The sequence below is a fragment of the Mytilus edulis genome, chromosome 11 (assembly GCF_963676685.1).
Source record: "Mytilus edulis chromosome 11, xbMytEdul2.2, whole genome shotgun sequence".
NCBI lineage: Eukaryota > Metazoa > Mollusca > Bivalvia > Mytilida > Mytilidae > Mytilus > Mytilus edulis.
The window spans coordinates 26,906,449-26,927,275 of record NC_092354.1 but is presented as its reverse complement, the minus strand read 5'-3'; the positions used below and the strand labels follow the sequence as shown (position 1 = coordinate 26,927,275).

Sequence of the window (20,827 nt, the reverse complement as noted above, 5' to 3'; positions counted from 1 at the left end):
CATGGACAGTAAGTTTACTAGTTTACCTAGTAGTGATTACTAGGTATTTTTTTCAGTGTACTTACATACGATGAACATTCTTCCCCATTCACCACTATAATTTTTCCTTCCAATGTGCCACATAGCTTTATTAGACATTGTAAGTTCGAACACACAAGTGGCATTCATGCGGACATTTTGAATCTGTTCACTTTTCATAATATAGGTCATTTGGACTGGGTTGATAGAAGGATCTATCTCTCCACTAAAGAATTTAATGGCATTGCCTCGACAATCTAATATGTCTTCACTCCTATAACATTCAGCAGTATTTGTTGCAAGACTTCTCGCATGGGTAAATGATAATAAACAACTCACAACAAACATAAACATGGCGATAATCTTCATTTTTTATAATTAGAGTGTGAAAAGGTGACGTCACGTGGGTACAGTCATCTAGATTCTATATCATTGTTTATATACATAACACCACTAAAAGTTAATGAAATTGCCCTGTAATACCCCGTACCAATAAAGGGTGAAGTTGATTGCAGACAACCAAATACCTGAGACATGGGATTGAAAATACCTCCACAAAAATCACTGTAGCAGATGGTTCCAGATTCATTACAGCCATCTGCTATGACAGTGCCAAGATGTCAATGCTGAACAAACGTGTGAGGCCGAGAAACTACATCAAAAAGGCAGACAACACAATTATCATAAACAGGTCGACTGTGGTGTCCTTGTCTCTGTTAGTGGCGAGAGACGAAAAGACTTATTGATGCTATTTCAAAGGCTGTCAAAATATTCGACGCAGTTAAAGTCAAAGGAAATACAGCCACCATAATTGGTAGAGTAACAAAGGTAAAAACTAAACATATAAAGAATAATTGTCTTGTTTTTAGAAATGTTAAATTTGTTAGTTTGTTTTTAAGAATGATTTTCATGCTTTAATTACATTTGTTATATTCACCATAGGTTTAAATTCACATAGCCTTCAACAGATTTAAAATTTATTGGTAATCAAACTTTTAAAAATGAAATAGTCCAGCAAACATGCCACCAATTACAATTTCCACGTTATTGTTACGACTTGGAGCTAAATTACAAAGTTACAATAAACTGGACTAACAATCTGATATTTCCAATCTCGAACATTGGAGTCATTAATTGTAAAAAGCGAAAAGTTTCAGAAGGTACGCTTGTCGTATATCAACCGAAAGGTTGTTCAAAGTACACAAAAAAAATATCATTTTTACAGGAAAGGCCTTTCAATGATTGGTCGAGACTTCTGTTTACTTGTCAACATAGTTTTTTACCAACAATTGAGATACTAGTTTTATATAAAGGCGTGTATTCGCCTCCGATTCGTATGCATTTTGTGAAATGGTTATAATTGGTATAACGTACTTCAGTTACAAAAACATTTAACGGTTCGTATAAATAATGTACTGGCATTGATAATTTCGTAAGTGTAATAACAATATATATATATACACGTCTAAACATCAACCCAACAATGTTAGATCTGTAATTTTGCTTTCGCAAACTTTTGGTTCTTCCCTCGCCGGGATTCGAACCCATGCTACTGTGATATCGTAACACCAAATCGCCTGCACTGCAGCCGTCCCGCTAGACCACACGACCACCTGGGCTCTACTATAATAGAGCTTTCGCTGGCCATTTGTTACCTTTCCTCGTCAGTTTTTAATCTAGCGGCGTACAACAGTACATGATATATAAGGCATGAAGATGTTATTGTTACAGATCAGCTAAATTATCTATAGTTAAGGATCCTACAAATTAATGTAAGATACAGTCACAGAAAATAATTATATTTATAAGTACGTCTGAGTCAGTGACAACTCTACAACAGATGTATCCATCGGATCGCCATCAATGATGGTGATATATGGCTGTGTACATAATGTATATACAACTCGTCTAAACATCAACCCAACAATGTTAGATCTGTAAATTTGCTTTCGCAAATTGTTGGTTCTTCCCTCGCCGGGATTCGAACCCATGCTACTGTGATATCGTGACACCAAATCGCCTGCACTGCAGCCGTCCCGCTAGACCACCTGGGCTATATAGAAAACACTATATATTAAAAATACTTTTTGTTGCAGGAAGTGCTTTCAGAACTGAAGATACTCTCAAGAAAGTAACTGATTTGGATCAAACCGTAAAGAACACGGATATTAAAATAGATAAGATTTTGGAAAGGCTAGCTGAGACCAACACCAGCAATACCGCAAAGCAAGCGCTGCTCCTGAGGTTCCAGCTCAGGTTCAGGTAAAATAACGAAAAATAATAAGTCTTCCCACTACATAAGTAAAGGATTTAACAATATCTATACGAGTGCTCACGACAATGATGATTATTATGTAACGCACATTTTGTATATTGTGTTTGTATGATACTAGATTAAATGGAAAAGGTGAAAATCTTTTATGAATTAATGCTTTGTAGTTATTCTGGGCTACATAATTGTCTGTTCCGGAATTAAGATGTGCAGAGGAAGATATGTATGTAATTAAGTATTCCTACAAAAAGTTTAACTTATTTTTACCTTATTATATTAATTTAATGACAAAAGATAAAAAAAAAAAAAAAAAAACACCAGAGGTGGTGTTCTGGAAATTATCCATATATTCGTCCGAAGATAAAATTTCAAAATTAATGCGGTCATCTTAGGACACTCTTTAATTTTGTTTCTATGCTACGCTAGATGAATAGTATTTTAGAATGTCCTTAAAATGTCCTCAGTGTGATAAAATATTGAAGACAAATTTAAGACGTGTCATGATTTGGTAACTCCAACTTCCGACACTTTGTATTGCTCCCCTATCAATGTCCATTACATGGACACATACCTTCTTTGTCTGCATTGCATACACTTTCGGACTTTTGATCGAAACTTTAATTTTTTAGCTTGCAGTCAGAGATGATTTAGGTGATGCAGAAAACAGTGGCCTTGCTTGGAAAGCCAAAACCGATACAGGTGCTAAAACCAATCTTTTGAAAGCATATAAAATATTCAGATGCGTGTTTATTTGATTTCACAGGTCAAGCATCCTTTATTTCTGCAGGCATATAATACGATAATCTGTACATAAAATGTCTGCCAGTATAATTACAAACATTTCATCTTTAGTGTTGTGAGGGGTTTAGCATCCCTCACCATCACAGAACAGGTCTTTCAACGAGAACCTTTCATGACCTTTAGTTTGATGAATTATTTAACCATGAACTGCAACATAGGTAAATAAAAAAATTGTTGTCAGCAGTACATTCAAATTTACGATTTCGATACATGAAGTACCATTTTGATATAATAAACACCTATGTCAAATATCTACCGTGTATCAGGGTTTACAGGCTCTAAAACGTATTATCCCCAGTGTGGGCTTGTCTTTGCCTAGGCGTGTGCATATTTCGAGGTAAAATTGGATGCATGATAAAAAAATATTTGTGTAGCTCTATCGATACAAAATTTGAGGTAAAGTGAAATGTTGCATAAAATATGTTTGTAGCTACAACTAAACAACTTCATAAAGATGGAATATTGATAGATTGATTGTTGGTTGCTTTACGCCGCATTAGCACAAAAGGCTATATCGCGGCGAGAGCTAATTCGAATATTTTTACAATTTATAGCATATTTTTAAAATAAGACAAATTATATACAAATAAAAATCAACAGTAAAATAACGTGATAAAAATTAACTAGAGGCTCTAAAGAGCCTGTGTCGCTCACCTTGGTCTATGTGACTATTAAACAAAGGAAGCAGATGGATTCATGACAAAATTGTATTTTGGTGATGGTGATGTGTTTGTACATCTAACTTTACTGAACATCCTTGCAGCTTACAATTATCTCTATCTATAATGAACTTGGCCCAGTAGTTTCAGTGGAAAATTTTAGTAAAAATTTACAATTTTATAAAAATTGTTGAAAATTGACTATAAAGGACAATAACTCCTTAGGGGGTCAATTGACCATTTCGGTCATGTTGACTTATTTGTAAATCTTACTTTGCTGAACATTATTGCTGTTTACAGTTTATCTCTATCTATAATAATATTCAAGACAATAACCAAAAACAGCAAAATTTCCTTAAAATTACCAATTCAGGGGCAGCAACCCAACAACGGGTTGTCCGATTCATTTGAAAATTTCGGGGCAGATAGATCTTGACCTGATAAACAATTTAATCCTATCAGATTTGCTCTAAACGCTTTGGTTTTTGAGTTATAAGCCAAAAACTGCATTTTACCCCTATGTTCTATTTTTAGCCATGGCGGCCATCTTGGTTGGATGGCCAGGTCATCGGACACATTTTTTAAACTAGATACCCCAAAGATGATTGTGGATAAGTTTGGATTAATTTGGCCCATCAGTTTCAGAGGAGAAGATTTTTGTAAAAGATTACTAAGATTTACGAAAAATGGTTAAAAATTGACTATAAAGGGCAATAACTCCTATATGGGTCAACTGACCATTTCGGTCATGTTGACTTATTTGTAAATCTTACTTTGCTGAACATTATTGCTGTTTACAGTTTATTTCTATCTATAATAATTTTCAAGATAATAACCAAAAACAGTAAAATTTCCTTAAAATTACCAATTCAGGGGCAGCAACCCAACAACGGGTTGTCCGATTTATCTGAAAATTTCAGGGCAGATAGATCTTGACCTGATAAACAATTTGACCCCCGTGTCAGATTTGCTCTAAAGGCTTTGGTTTTTGAGTTATAAGCCAAAAACTGCATTTTTCCCCTATGTTCTATTTTTAGCCATGGCGGCCATCTTGGTTGGATGGCCGGGTCATCAGACACATTTTTTAAACTAGATAACCAAAAGATGATTGTGGATAAGTTTGGATTAATTTGGCCCAGTAGTTTCAGAGGAGAAGATTTTTGTAAAAGATTACTAAGATTTACGAAAAATGGTTAAAAATTGACTATAAAGGGCAATAACTCCTATATTGGTCAACTGACCATTTCGGTCATGTTGACTTATTTGTAAATCTTACTTTGCTGAACATTATTGCTGTTTACAGTTTATTTCTATCTATAATAATTTTCAAGATAATAACCAAAAACAGTAAAATTTCCTTAAAATTACCAATTCAGGGGCAGCAACCCAACAACAGGTTGTCAGATGCATCTGAAAATTTCAGGGTAAATAGATCTTGACCTGATAAACAATTTTACCATTGTCAGATTTGCTCTAAATGCTTTGGTTTTTAAGGTATAAGCCAAAAACTGCATTTTACCCCTATGTTCTATTTTTAGCCGTGGCGGCCATCTTGGTTGGTTGGCCGGTTCACCGGACACATTTTTTAAACTAGATACCCCAAAGATAATTGTGGCCAAGTTTGGATAAATTTGGCCTAGTAGTTTCAGAGGAGAAGATTTTTGTAAAAGATTACTAAGATTTACGAAAAATGGTTAAAAATTGACTATAAAGGGCAATAACTCCTATATGGGTCAACTGACCATTTCGGTCATATTGACTTATTTGTAGATTTTACTTTGCTGAACATTATTGCTGTTTACAGTTTATCTCTATCTATAATAATATTCAAGATAATAACCATATAACGGCAAAATTTCCTTAAAATTGCCAATTCAGGGGCAGCAACCCAACAACCGGTTGTCCGATTCGTCTGAAAATTTCAGGGCAGATAGATCTTGACTTAATAAACAATTTAACCCCATGTCAGATTTGCTCTAAATGGTTCGGTTTCAGAGTTATAAGCCAAAAACTGCATTTTACCCCTATGTTCTATTTTTAGCCATGGCGGCCATCTTGGTTGGTTGGCCGGGTAACCGAACACATTTTTTAAACTAGATACCCCAATGATGATTGTGGCCAAGTTTGGTTAAATTTGGCCCAGTAGTTTCAGAGGAGAAGATTTTTGTAAAAGTTAACGACGACGGACGACGGACGACGCCGGACGACGGACGCCGGACGCCAAGTGATGAGAAAAGCTCACTTGGCCCTTCGGGCCAGGTGAGCTAAAAACGATTTAAATATAAGAACATTTTTATATTCTATAATAAATTCCAATTTCTTTTAAAAATGCAACAATATTTGTTAATGGAACATTATTGAATAAATCATACATATTATTGACATTGAAATGCTTCTTACGAATATCATCAAAGTCAATACAATTAATTAAAACATGTTAAATAGTATACTTGCAATTGCAAGGAACACATTGTGGTTCATCTTCATTTTTTAAAAGATATTTAATTCGTGTGTTATTCTAGTATGACCAATACGACATCTAGTAATAACACACTGATCTTTTCTGCACATAATATTATTAAAAGGTTTGCCTAAATAAGGTTTAATTTCATGCAATTTATTATCATCTTTTTTACTCCATTTATTTTTCAATATATTAAAAACATATTCTCTGATATTAGATTTAAAATCAGTATATGGTATATCACAGTTAGATAGAGGGTCACCCAGGGCATTCTTTGCCTCAAGGTCTACAGGTGTTTTCAAGGATTCCAACAGGACTCGGAACCCATAGAAATATTATTTCTTTCAGAAGAATTTTTAAATTCCTCATTACATATAAAATTTTGAGAATTGTTGGGTTTTTAATTTTAGTATTTCGTACAGCTTGTACCTTAGCCGTATTTGGCACAACTTTTTTGAATTTTGGGTCCTCAATGCTCTTCAACTTTGTATTTATTTGGCTTTTTCAACTATTTTGATCTGAGCGTCACTGATGAGTCTTATGTAGACGAAACGCGCGTCTGGCGTATAATATTATAATCCTGGTACTATTGATAACTATTGTAAGCATGAAAGTGAATCCGAACATATAATAAATTTGGATTTATCTGAAGAAGCAATAAATTTCAAAGCCAAAATTATTGCTTCTGCTTCAGCAGTAAAGATGGATGCATCAGATGGCAAACGGAGAGTTGCAGCTCTGTTCCTGAAGACAGCAGCAGATGCAACTCTGTCACCATCTTTTAAAAGAGGGGTTTAGCAACCCTCACCATCACAGGACAGGTCTTTCAACGAGAACCTTTCAATACAATACAATACAATATTTTTATTGTCAATCAAGGACGCCCTAAAAGAGCAGTATAATTACAAGCAATTTGTTACAATGATTATTATTAATTCTTAATGACCATGGCCTTTAGTTTAATGAATTATTTAACCATGAACTGCAACACAGGTAAATAAAAAAATTGTTGTCAGCAGTACATTCAAATTTACGATTTCGATACATGAAGTACCATTTTGATATCATAAACACCTATGTTAAATAGCTACCGTGTATCAGGGTTTACAGGCTCTAAAACGTATTATCCCCAGTGTGGGCTTGTTTTTGCCTAGGCGTGTGCATATTTCGAGGTAAAATTGGATACATGATAAAAAAATATTTTTGTAGCTCTATCGATACAAAATTTGAGGTAAAGTGTAATGTTGCATAAAATATGTTTGTAGCTACAACTATACAACTACATAAAGATGGAATAAAGATTCAACACATTTATTGATGTTCGATTAATTGTATGAATTTCTATACATTTATTTGTACGATTACAAGATAATTATGGTTTTGATTTTTCTTGTAGACTGAAGTCAGTGCATTAATAAGGGAGGAAATGGGAAAGCCTGCAAAACCCTCCGAAATACAAGAAAGAAAGTTTTGCGCTGAATATAGACCTGCTATGTAAAGAACGGTAACTTTACATCTCTTTAGTAATACACTTTTTATTTTGAAATCTTTTTTTTTTTTTAGTTTATCCTGACTTTTTTTACCTAAATTGTCGTCCTGACTTTTTTTTGCAAGTATCTCATCCTGCCTTTTTTTTTTACTCAAATCTCCTGTCCTGCCTATTTTTTTTTCAAATTTCATCCTATACCCCCCCCCCCCCCCCCATAAAAATCATGTGGTAGCTCCCTTAGCCGTATCTATTTTTTGGAATTTTGGATCCTCAATGCTCTTCAACTTTTTACCTGTTTGGCTTTATAAATATTTTGATTCATCGTCACTGATGAGTCTTATGTAGACGAAACGCGGGTCTGGCGTACAAAATTATAATCCTGGTACCTTTGATAACTTTGTATACAGAGATAATAAGTTAAACCCAGTTTATAGAAATGTAAGCTATTATGACAATTGTGCTAAAGACTTTACTAGCAGTCTCTGCCATACAATTTATATCAAAGTTTACTGAAAATAGTGTTTATCAGTCATTTGTATCCGCGTATATTGTACACGGTAAAATAAATCTACATTGTCATATCTGTCTCATTTTAATCTCCTTTCTCTTCAACTTTGTATTTATTTGGCTTTTTCACTGTTTTGATCTGAGCGTCACTGATGAGTCTTATGTAGACGAAACGCGCGTCTGGCGTATAAAATTATAATCCTGGTACTTTTGATAACTATTTAAGTTCCTTTTTCGTTTATTCTGGCTTCAATAATTGATGATTTTGAGTTTTCAGTATAAATTTGGATGAAACTTGTGATGGTTCTTTGTCTTTCTTTTTGTCCCCATTATCCTGCGTCTAACTATTAGAGTGTTTTTCTGCTTCTCCGTGTGTTCTTTCAGCCAATCTGCAGTGCCATTATTCTCAAACAATAATTTTTAATTAATTGTGGAAGTGCTTGTGTTTGATTCAATGGTATTTTGTTTGAGCTATTAGTATTTCCAAGGTTATCTTATTGGCTGAACATGATTTTGAACTTAGAATCAATTCTACTGACGGATTTGAATATATGCCACCAGTTAATAAATCGCCAAAGCTATTAGTATTTCCAAGGTTATCTTATTGGCTGAACATGATTTTGAACTTAGAATCAATTCTACTGACGGATTTGAATATATGCCACCAGTTAATAAATCGCCAAAGAGTTTTTTTGTTTTTAGTTAATAAATAACAATAAGCGTTAAACAAAAAAGATTCAATCAATGTATGAGAAATTCAACTGATACAACTAAACAATGAAATTCATAAAAATAACATCAGAGTTAATGAAACAAATACCTACTTGATTGAAAAAATAGAGAAAGTAGAACAAGAGTTAGGAAATTTATACAATGCAAAAGTAAAAGGCAATCAAATTAGATCAAGGGTAAAATGGATTGAAGAGGGAGAAAAAAATACTTCTTACTTCTTATTCTTGAAAAAGCCAGGCAGTGCAAAAAACCCATCACTAGATTGTATGATGTAAACAATAATATAATTACTGATCAAGAAAAAATACTTAACCTTGAAGTTAACTTTTATAAAAATTTATATTCCTCTACTAAACAAGATAGAGAAGATACCATTAAGTACTTTAACGATATTAAAAAATGTCCAAAATTAAGTGATAGTGATATATGTGAAGGAAAAATCACAGTGCAGGAATGCACAGATGCAATATTCAAAATGAAACTAAATAAAGCTCCTGGTCTAGATGGACTTAATGTTGAATTTTACAGAAAATTTTGTTTCAAAATAGAAAGAGAATAAGCCCAGAATCTGATGCACAATTTTGGTGCGAGAATAACCTCGACAAAGATGCATTCTACAAGAAGCATATATCCGATTACAACGGTAAATAGTAAATTATTGTTGAGAGTAAAACATGAAGGGATGCATGTCAATATTGACTGACTTTTATTAGACGATAGAGCTCAGTTTTCCCAACAAAAAATCTGTTAGATTCTGTTGTCCTGTAGAGATGATTTAACAGCCAGAAAAGCACTTTAACAACCATGGGCGGTCAGATACGTGGCTAAGCACAAAGACTGCTAAACGTAATTATTAAATAGCCAGTTGATAATACTATTATTACTAAATAAAGTATACGAATGCCATACATGTAACAACTATTATCAGGTAGATCTGAACTGGCCTAGAAAACTAATACTTTTATCAAGCCTATGGGAATGTCAGAAATGCAAAAAGTAAAGGTTTACATGTCTGCAGACTGCTATACAGACAGTTGTTAAAAAGTGTGATGTAGCTATTTTGTTCTAGCTATATTATTGATGAATATTATGTTACCTTGAATTTTAAATGTCGCCGAAAACAAATTTCAAAAACAAAGAACAAATTAAAAAAATAGTTTCAAATATGTCATAATCATACAAGACACAGTACTTTTACCCCGCAAACACATGTCTTATGCATTACTCCACAGAAGTAAATTGACAAGAAAATTCAAAGACTCCAAGTCTTCGCGATAAACTTTAAAATCAACAGGCCAGACGTTCTATTTTACTAACATGTATTGGTCCGCTTGGGTAATTTTACATCCTGAAAACAATTTGTCAATCCTTGGCCGGGTGGACTGTGCTTTAGGGTGAACAATGGAAACCAATGTTGCAAAAAGACAAACATGCCAAAATCGCGACACAGAAAACTAAAGATCGGATAACAAAACATTTAACCATAAAAAAAAAATCGAGTAAAAACCTTTGATCTCAAAGTGTATCTTTCTTCACCAATGGCGCTTTTAGGAGACTCAGGCATTGTGTGAAAAAAATTGTCAAATTGTATGATTGAGATTGTGTATAAGAGCCATTCCACGCTACAGTGGAACTTACAGTGACATTCATTATAACCTGTGTAGAGCAAATTATAATCATAAAAATAAAAGTGTTAGATATCAGAATTGAAACTAAATGAATAAAGAGATAGTTCTTAAAATTTCATGGTGATTGGAGTTATATTAAAAAAGATTTGAAGTTAAAACTGTTAATTTTGAGAAAAAAATCACGGACAAATGCAAAAATCAACAGAGTGTCAAATTTTCACAGCAAAATTTTTGGTTCATGATACTATTTTCTGTTCAAGTTGATGGTTTTAAAGCATAGTGCAATCAATATTTTATTTAAATTATGAACATAAAGTTGTTTTAGTGGTGTTTTCTAGGAAAACTTTGATTTATTTAGATAACCCAAGCATTACGATTTTCCGTCAAATAACAGTGTTAGCAACAAGACACACAGAAAGCAAAATGTTAAATAAAAAGAACGCAAACTTGTTATCACTGAAAACATCTGATGTTATAACACGTTTTTCTTATAGCATGGCGTACAGAGCAATGGACCCTAAAAAAATAAACACAACTGAAAAAAATAAAAAATATTCCGTCAAAAAAGTAACGGTTGTTGGATGCAGTTTATGCAATATTATCCAATGAATTTTAATCTGCAGTTGATTGTTCTAGACAATTCCACCGGAAGTCAAACGACCGGATTAATACCGTATCTGATTTGGTTATTACAATACAAGATGGCAAGCAATTTCCTCAGGTAAGTTTTCAGTTAGAAATTGAGGATTTTCACGTTCGTTGAGAATGATAACATTAGTTACCGTTATAAGTAAATAATCCATTAAATGTCCCGTGTTTATATGTGGTTTTTAATGTGCTATGTTTGTTTTAAAGAGTGCAAACTTTATATAAAATACCCGGGGAGTTTGGAAAGGGACACGAGATATACGCATGATTTCGGTATTGACATGGATAACACATGTTATCATTGACATACATTGTCTGGTTTAAAATTAGAGTCAAACATCACTTATGTTTTTTGTACATCACATCATCAAAAAGAAAGCTTGTCATGATAAAGAAAAAGTTGCAAAAAGAATCTACTATGATACATGTACACTTTGAAAACAAAAAGAAATATAGATCTATAGGGATGTGTGTTTATGTTAACCATGAATAACTAAGTGATGGTTGACTTCAACGTCCTGGACAGAAATGTCAAGTACACAGTTGTTACTAAGCAATGTATTTCTATCAATCACCAATCATAACATGTTTTAAACACATTATAATGGGTTTTGTTTACATACTTCTGTTTTATAAAGGTGAAAATTACATGCCTCATTAGATCTGAATTGTACATGTGAACATTTTCCCATAAAAAGATAACAATGTTATTATGGACTTTTTATTTTTTTCAGTTCTTGCCTGAAAAAACTGTCATTCATCACAACAGTTTGGTGTCTGACTGATACAATAAATTAAACATTGCTCAATGTGTTTTGTTCTTTTTTTTAGGCTTATTATTGATAATGTATACAAAATTATAAATAACTGTTACAAATAAGAAATTAATTTATTAGATCTTGGCTGGTGTAACATTGTCATTCATGACATCTGTTTACTTAATTCAACCTGTTAACATTGTCAAGCACACTGGTGTTATCATATCCTGTTCAAAAATACTTTTAATATACTCTTTACCTGAAAGTATCAAAAGTTCTGTTTTCTTATCTTAAATCACCCACATGTCAATGTACCATTTAAGTACATTTAATGCATAAACAAATTTTACAACACAAAAAACAACAGCTGTGATGTTTGACCACTCATCAAAGATATTTGTCTTACTTAAAATATGTCCAGTATAACATGATTTTGACATCAAATTAATTTAGATGTAGTTCTTAATTGAAGTCTTTGATAAAGATTTAAATTTAAAGAGGATGGTTTAAAATTCTTTATAACTATCATGATAATATAAGAAAGACTGTTATTTACCAGTTTACCTTAAGATGTACAACTAATGTTACATGTGACTTTTATGGAAAAAAATCATGGTCAATCATAACCTGTTTACAATTTACTTAAACTTACTTAACATTAGACTTTGAATGTTCTTGTCATAATTATACTTTTAAAACAAAAAAGTCATGATCTTTATCGTTTAAAGACAGTGCAATTATTCTATGCAACATCATTCTACAATTTTTTTGTAACAGTTGTGAAAATTGACCATTTTTTATTTTAAATATCGTGAATAATGTATGTCCAAATCACAGCAGTTTGACATATCTCGACAAACCAAAAAATGTAACAAAATCAGTTTAATAATGCTTTAAATATGTTAAAATCCTGAGTTCCAATCTATTTGTTTTTTGCTTCAAAAAATATAATCTTGTTTATATTATTCAATTAATACTGTTTGACAATGAAGTAACATATGTGATGTTGACTTGCTTAAAAAACAAAAAATTGTGAAGAGACGAGTCCAAATAACAACTGTTTGGCAAAGTATTATACTATATTACTGTAATAGAACAGTCATCATTTTATTTTAAAGAACATATTTTTTGTGTTCTTGAAACAGAATTATTGTCTCAAAATATATTTATAGTCCAAGGTAAACAAGTGTTAACAAATTAGGTTATATATGTGAATATTGACCTTTAATGTTAAACAAAATGGTGTCAAATGTCGCAACATTTTGACATAATGATGATTGATCATATCAGCATCGTTATGACTGCAATATTGAAAACATTCTACATGTTTTTAAAACAGAAGAACATTTTTGTACCTATAGTCTGTTAAATTTGAAAGATATATAATGATAAACCACAAATATAAAATATTTTGCTTTGTGATTATGGACATCTTAACCATAAAATGATGTAAAAAGTAACAGTGTTTCACATTCATACATTGAAAGAGAAATGTGACATTTTGATTATAGTAGAAAACGCTTGAATTACAGTTCATTTGGCTTATTTTGGTATTTACAGAATGGAGATGAGGCCTAGGAAAGAAAAACCAGCTGAAGAAGAAGGATTTATGCATGTACCAAAACTCAGCAATGCAGAGAAACAAAAAAGATACAGAGAAAACCTGAAATTAAGACCTGGTAAGGACTCCTAATAAGTTATCTGGCCAGAAGGGCTGTGTGAACTAACGCTTCATTTGGCATTTGTCACGCATTGAAAACTTTTTATGCCCCACCTACAATAGTAGTGGCATTATGTTTTCTGGTCTCTGCATTCATTCGTCCATCTGTCCCGTGTCCAGTGTCAGGTTAAAGTTTTTGGTCAAGGTAGTTTTTGATGAAGTTGAAGTCCAATCAACCTGACACTTAGTACTCATGTTCCCTGTGATATGATCTTTTTAATTTAAATGCCAAATTAAGAGTTTTGATCCCAATTTCACGGCCCACTGAACATAGAAATGATAGTGGGAGTGGGCCATCCCTGTACTATAGACACATTCTTGTTAAAACATCTTTTTTGCTGAAACTACTTGTAAAAAATTTACCAAATTTGGTGCCAATCATCTGTAGCATTCTGGTTTCAAAGATGTGTCTATATGACTGTGTAAATATTTACACTAAAATTGACAACATCACAGTATAGTTAGTGCATGAAAACCTCATTAAATTGTTGAAAATGTCGGTATAGTCTATGTTCTCTAAAAAAACAACATTATAATCGAAATATTCATTGTGGCCATAAATTTTGAATATTTTAAACACAGGCCTTTGTTTTTCGCATATTTTATCCCCCACAATTGCTAAGACCCATGTTTAAATCACAATAAAAGTATGTCGACCTTGATTCTTTCTTTTTCTTTTTAGATTATTTGGAGATAAAAAAGAAGAATGCAGAGCAAGCCAAAGAGAATAGACTGAAGGAAAAAACTGAAACAGAAATAGAACAAATAAGAGAAGGAAATCGTATTAGAGCTAAAAGACATAGAGAAAAACAAAAAGCCCTTGGAATAGAAAAGAAGAGAATAAAACCAAAGACAAGACAAAAAATCTTAGAACAGCGCGAATACTGGCGAATAAAAAAGCAAGATTCTCGTAGAAGATCATCTTGCCAGAAAAAAAGACGTGTTAAGGAAAAGGACCGAATGAGAAAAATGTCGCAGAACAAAAAGACAAGAACAAAGCCAGCAAATGGTAATTCAGTTTTTAGTAGTCCTTCAGCTGAAGAAAAAGCAACACAAAGAGTAAAGCAGTATCTCCCAAAATGTGCAGAAAAAATGGCAAGAGTAGTCATGAATATAATAAGTAATGCATCACCCAAGAAACATGCAGCTCTTGCAAGAGTAGGAATAACCACACCAAAAAAGAGAAAAGTAGAAACCTATTGCTTTAATAATATAAAAAGACAAATATTTCGACTAAAAAGCAGTAATAAGAAATCTGAGAAAACCTTACGTCGAGCATTAGTATCAGCATGCATACAGTCTAAAGTTAAAAGTGCTAAGAATGTAAGCAGACACCTGGGCATCAAATGGTCTTACCTAAATAAATGTTCAGAACTGAACATGCTGAATGAATACAAAGTCAGATCAGATAAAATCCCTGAGGAAATAACTGAAGACGTTAAAGATTTTTTTCTACACCCACAGATATCCACACCATTGCCAGACAAAAGGTTGGTTAACAAAGATGGAAAAGCAGCACACATAATGCACAGATCATTGTTAGACACATTTCAAATCTATAAGGAAAAGAATCCAAGCGTGAAGTTAGGAAAAAGCAAGTTTGCATCACTGCGCCCCAAAAATGTTAAAACATTTTGTGATCAACAATTGCAGCAGTGTTTATGTGAATACTGTTTAAATGTAGAACTGAAGTTGAAGACGGTCAATAAATTAATTGGCCGTTCTTGTGAAAATGCAGAGGAACTGAAAATCAAGGACAAATACTGTGCTGTTAATATAGTTATGTGTCCAAAAGGGGATAACCAGTACCACAAGAAAGATTGTATTGATGGGCTTTGCAACATATGTGGAGAACAGAAGATGAGAACTCATTTAAAGGACGTGACCAACAAATATGGGGTAGACTATTATGTATGGGCCGTCACTGACAACAAAGAAAAAAAGAAAGGCCTCATTCTCAAAAGTTCGAACAGCAACACTTTAATTGATGAATTGTGTTCTGAGATTTTATTCCTGAAAAAACATTTATTTATTGCCCATTGGGAATTAGGTCAATTCCAGAATATTTCACAGCACCCACCTGTAAACTGTGTGATTGCAGTGCTAGACTTTGGACGTAACTATGTTTGTGAGTTTCAAGATGAACCACAGTTTCTCTACTGGATTCATACTCAAATAACAGTACACCCTGTGGTGTGTTATTACAAGTATAATGAGAATGGATGCAATAGTACAGTTAAGGAAGATGTTGTGTTTTTAAGTGAAGATATTCGCCATGATGCACACGCAGTTAATTGGTTTGAAAATAAAACTATTGAACATTTAAAAGAGAAAAATATTCAGTGTGACACATTGTTTGAATTTACAGATGGGTGTTCATCACAGTATAAGAGCAAAATTCCCTTCAGTTATATTTGTAACTCAAATGTGAAAATTCATAGATCTTACTTTGGAAGTCGTCATGGCAAAGGACCTGGAGACCAGGTAGTGGCAGTTGTGAAATCAAAGCTTAGTAGAGCAGTGAAATCAAACCAAGCAGTCATAAGTAATGCAGAAAGTGCTGTTCATTTTCTTACAAAGAATAGCAAAGATGAGAAGGAAGCTCATCAACACCATAAGACACACTATATTTTAGTAGGAAAGACAGAAATAGACCATGATAAAAGCTTTAATTGTAAAACAGTGCCAGGAACACAAAAAATACACAGTATCAAAAGTCTTATAGATGATCCAAACATGATCCAGACCAGAAATTTGACTTGCTTTTGTGAAGAATGTTTGCTTGAAAATTATAATTGTTGTACCAACAAAGCATATGTGGATGAATGGAAAGTGACAAGATTAATGCAAGCTGGAAATGGACAAGACCAATGTAAACCTAAGAAAGGACTGAAAAGAAACAAAAGACAAACAGTGAACAAAGAAGTCAAAACAAAACAGAATACCACAACAGATGGCGTTGATGCAGCTGGTATGGTGACACCAGATGGTGTTGAGACAGTGGATGAGGTTGAGACAGTGGATGAGGTTGAAACAGTGGATGAGGTTGAGACAGTGGATGGTGTTGAGACACCGGATGGTGTTGAAACATTGGATAAGGTTTGGATACAGGATGGTGTTAGCAAAACATTAGTTGTTGATTATATAGTTTTCCCAGATCTGTATGAACAGTTAAATTCATGCACTCATTATGAACAGGTTGAAGATCTTGTTAGAGATGTAGGGAAACTTCCTCCAGTGACAAACCAGCAAGACATATATATTGTGTCTCACAAGCGTGAAATAGACAAAGGTTCATTGCCACTTGTAACAGGAGAATATATGGATAAGGGATTTTATCCAACAACTATTTATGGGGATGGAAATTGTTTGGCACGTTGTGCAAGTTTAATTGCATATGGAACAGAAGAACACTTCAAGGAAATGAGAATTAGAATAGTGTTTGAGCTAGTACAGCAGAAGCAAAAATACCTTGATGACCATTATTTGGAGAGAGGTGGAACCAGAAAAAGGGATATAGCAAAGCAATATGCGATGTTTTCGCCATTTTATATGGTTCAACACTTATCAAAGCACAACATTGAGTCCATATTTGAGCAAGAGGTTCTAAGTGTCGCCCATCATGCGGCTTATATGGGTATTTGGCAAATAGCAGCAATTTCCAATGCGTTACTCAGAGAGGTTGTCTCAGTGTATCCAGTGTATGCTGGACTAACCATCAGAAATGACCTTCATAGACACTTTTTTCCATTCAAGCAGACATACAATACAGACCTACTTCCAGCACATATTATGTGGACAAACACAGGAGGAATTGACGATAAACCTTCAGAATGGGTGCCAAATCACTTTGTTGTACTTTTGCAAATGGAAAAACCAAAAGAACCATTTGACGATGATTTAGTTGTTTTGGAAGAACAAAGCACACCAGATTTATCAATGGATTTATTTGGTTCTGATCTGATAAGCAGTGTATTTGGAAATATTCTAGAAATGACATATGACATTGATAGTATGGATATAGACGTTGGTGCAGTAAATGATATTGGTACAGAAAATATGACAGTTAATGGTATAGAAAAAGCAGATGGATTGAAGACAACAAAGATATCCGATGGCATGGAGACAACAGGGACATCAGATAGCTTAGAGACAACAGAGAAAGTAGATGGTATGGAGAAAACAGAGAAAGCAGATGTCTTGGAGACAACAGCGAAAGCAGAAGGCATGGAGACAACAGAGAAAGCAGAAGACATGGAGACAACATATAAAGCAGATGGCATGGAAACAACAGAGAACGCAGATGTCTTGGAGACAACAGAGAAAGTAGATGGTATGGAGACAACAGCGAAAACAGAAGGCATGGAGACAACAGAGATATGTGATAGCTTTAAGACAACAGAGAATTCAGATGGCTTGATGACAACAGAGAAAGCAGTTGGTATGATGTCTTCAGAGAAAGTAGATGGGTTACAGATAATTGAGAAAACAGATGGCTTGGAGACAACAGAGGAAGCAGATGGCCTGGAGATAACAGAGAGATCAGATGGCTTGTTGACAACAGAGAGAGTAGATGGTATGGAGACAATAAAGAGAGTATATGGCATGGTGACTCCAGAGAAAGCAGATGGCATGATGACTCCAGAGAAAGTACATGGCTTTGGGACAACAGAGGAAGCAAATGGCCTGGAGACAACAGAGAAATCAGATGGCTTGTTGACAACAGAGAGAGTAGATGGTATGGAGACAATAGAGAGAGTATATGGCATGGTGACTCCAGAGAAAGCAGATGGCATGGAGACAACATATAAAGCAGATGGCATGGAAACAACAGAGAACGCAGATGTCTTGGAGACAACAGAGACAGCAGATGGCATGGAGATAACAGAGAAAGCAGATAGCTTAGAAACAACAGAGAAAATAGATGGTATGGAGACAACAGAAAAGGCAGATGTCTTGGAGACAACAGAGAAAGTAGATGGTATGGAGACAACAGCGAAAGCAGAAGGCATGGAGACAACAGAGATATATGATAGCTTTAAGACAACAGAGAATTCAGATGGCTTGATGACAACAGAGAAAGCAGTTGGTATGATGTCTTCAGAGAAAGTAGATGGGTTAGAGATAATTGAGAAAACAGATTGCTTGGAGACAACAGAGGAAGCAGATGGCCTGGAGACAACAGAGAAATCAGATGGCTTGTTGACAAAAGAGAGAGTAGATGGTATGGAGACAATAGAGAGAGTATATGGCATGGTGACTCCAGAGAAAGCAGATGGCATGATGACTCCAGAGAAAGTACATGGCTTTGGGACAACAGAGGAAGCAGATGGCCTGGAGACAACAGAGAAATCAGATGGCTTGTTGACAACAGAGAGAGTAGATGGTATGGAGACAATAGAGAGAGTATATGGCAAGGCGACTCCAGAGAAAGCAGATGGCATGATGACTCCAGAGAAAGTACATGGCTTTGGGACAACAGAGAAAGCAGGTGGCTTGTTAACAACAGGGAAGTCAGATGGTATGGAGACAACAGAGGAAGCAGATGGTATGGAGACAACAGAGAAAGTAGATGGCATGGTGACTCCAGAGAAAGCAGATGGCATGGTGACTCCAGAGAAAGCTGATGGTATGGTGACTCCAGAGAAAGTAGATGGCTTGGAGACAACAGAGTTATCAGATGGTATGGAGACAACAGAGAAAGAAGATGGCATGGTGACTCCAGAGAAAGCAGATGGCATGGTGACTCCAGAGAAAGCAGATGGCATGGTGACTCCAAAGAAAGTAGATGGCTTGGAGACAACAGACAAAGCAGATTGCAAAAGGTAAGGGAATATTATTCTTTATTAATTGTGATATTGTTGAAATGAAGTTTTATTTGAAAAAAAAATTGTAAACTTCTCTCCTTTTTGATTTGTTTTAGTATTTGTGTGATATATATTAACTGAAATGGTATGTCAAGTTTTTTTTATAATAATTATGTTATGAATTTAGGCTAATGCATCATGATGTGGGAAATTTCGTATTGGTGAAACTTCAATGTGGACAAAAAAAAACACAGAATTTTGTTGCTGAGGTAAAAGGTTCTTTGTTATTGTTATTTGTTTATTGTGTTTCGTTGATGTTCTTTCTCTTTTATTTTACTTGCAGATTAATTATTGACATCAATCACATTTGGTGTCCTTTGTTATTGCATGTTTCAGATTAGGAAATATTAAGTTTTAATACTCATTTTTGGTACAGTGATAATAGGTGAGCCTATTGTTTAGTCTTATTGGACTTTATTTGTCATTACTGATGTTTTATCTAAATCTTGCTGGCTAATTAACTGAAAGCTAGCTGAGGAACTAAACTGATTACACATGTTCTCAATAATTTGATTTTGTTTTGGTTTGGACTAAAATGTCGGTCTTTAAACAAGTTAAGTTTTTTTTATAAAAGTCTTACACATCAACTTTTTTTATTTTGTTTAAATTGATCGGTATTGTTACATCTTTTGTCTTTTTTCCAGATCGTTGATATTGTTGAGAGAGAATATATACTGCGATACATGCAGAAGTGTAAATATGGTTACAAGTGGCCAGCGAGGGAAGATTCATCACAGGAACCTGAGGAACATATTGTTCAAAGACTCGCTAAACCAAATACGACTGAAAAAAACAACAAGACATTCTTTCACTTTAAATTTGATAATTAAATGTTTTCATTCATTTGACTTACTATGTTTACTGGTAACACAGTGTCACAATTGCTTGAATAGTCCATAATTGTTTATTATTATTAATGGGTGTAGTAGTAAAAAATGTGGAAACACCTAAATATATCCTTTCAACATTATTCTATCATTCAAGTTAGTTCTTTTTGTTGGCGTTTCTTATTGTTGTCCTTGGTTTTTGATGGCCTTTTGTGTTTGCAGCTCCAATACACAAGTGAATGTGTACCATTCAATATGTGTTATGTTTGGTACTATTGCCTCAAGTGCAGAAGCTCAAACATTTGAGCCTAGGTTGGAAATTAAAATTAGTATTTGCCACACGTGAACTATCATGGTAAAAAACTTGATAATGTCGATCTAGTATAAAGGTGGTATTTTGTTTATTTGCTTTCATCCATCCTTCATTGCCACTATAC

General features: G+C 34.0%; 1 protein-coding gene across 1 annotated transcript; it reads left to right on the top strand.

Annotated features, from left to right (window-relative positions):
* Positions 1-11,264: 11,264 nt before the first annotated feature.
* Positions 11,265-20,545, top strand: LOC139495434 (uncharacterized). Its single transcript, XM_071283722.1, has 4 exons — positions 11,265-11,291; positions 13,537-13,655; positions 14,379-19,521; positions 20,208-20,545. The coding sequence occupies exons 1-4, from the start codon at positions 11,272-11,274 to the stop codon at positions 20,461-20,463; spliced, it is 5,538 nt and encodes a 1,845-aa protein (XP_071139823.1). The 5' UTR covers positions 11,265-11,271; the 3' UTR covers positions 20,464-20,545.
* The last annotated feature ends 282 nt before the right edge of the window (positions 20,546-20,827 follow it).

Bases quoted from the DNA above. Each gene is read 5' to 3' on its own strand.
- LOC139495434 (XM_071283722.1), top strand. From the start codon at position 11,272: ATGGCAAGCAATTTCCTCAG. The intron at 11,292-13,536 runs GTAAGTTTTCAG...TGGTATTTACAG, and splicing joins ATGGCAAGCAATTTCCTCAG to AATGGAGATGAGGCCTAGGA. The intron at 13,656-14,378 runs GTAAGGACTCCT...TTTTCTTTTTAG, and splicing joins AAACCTGAAATTAAGACCTG to ATTATTTGGAGATAAAAAAG.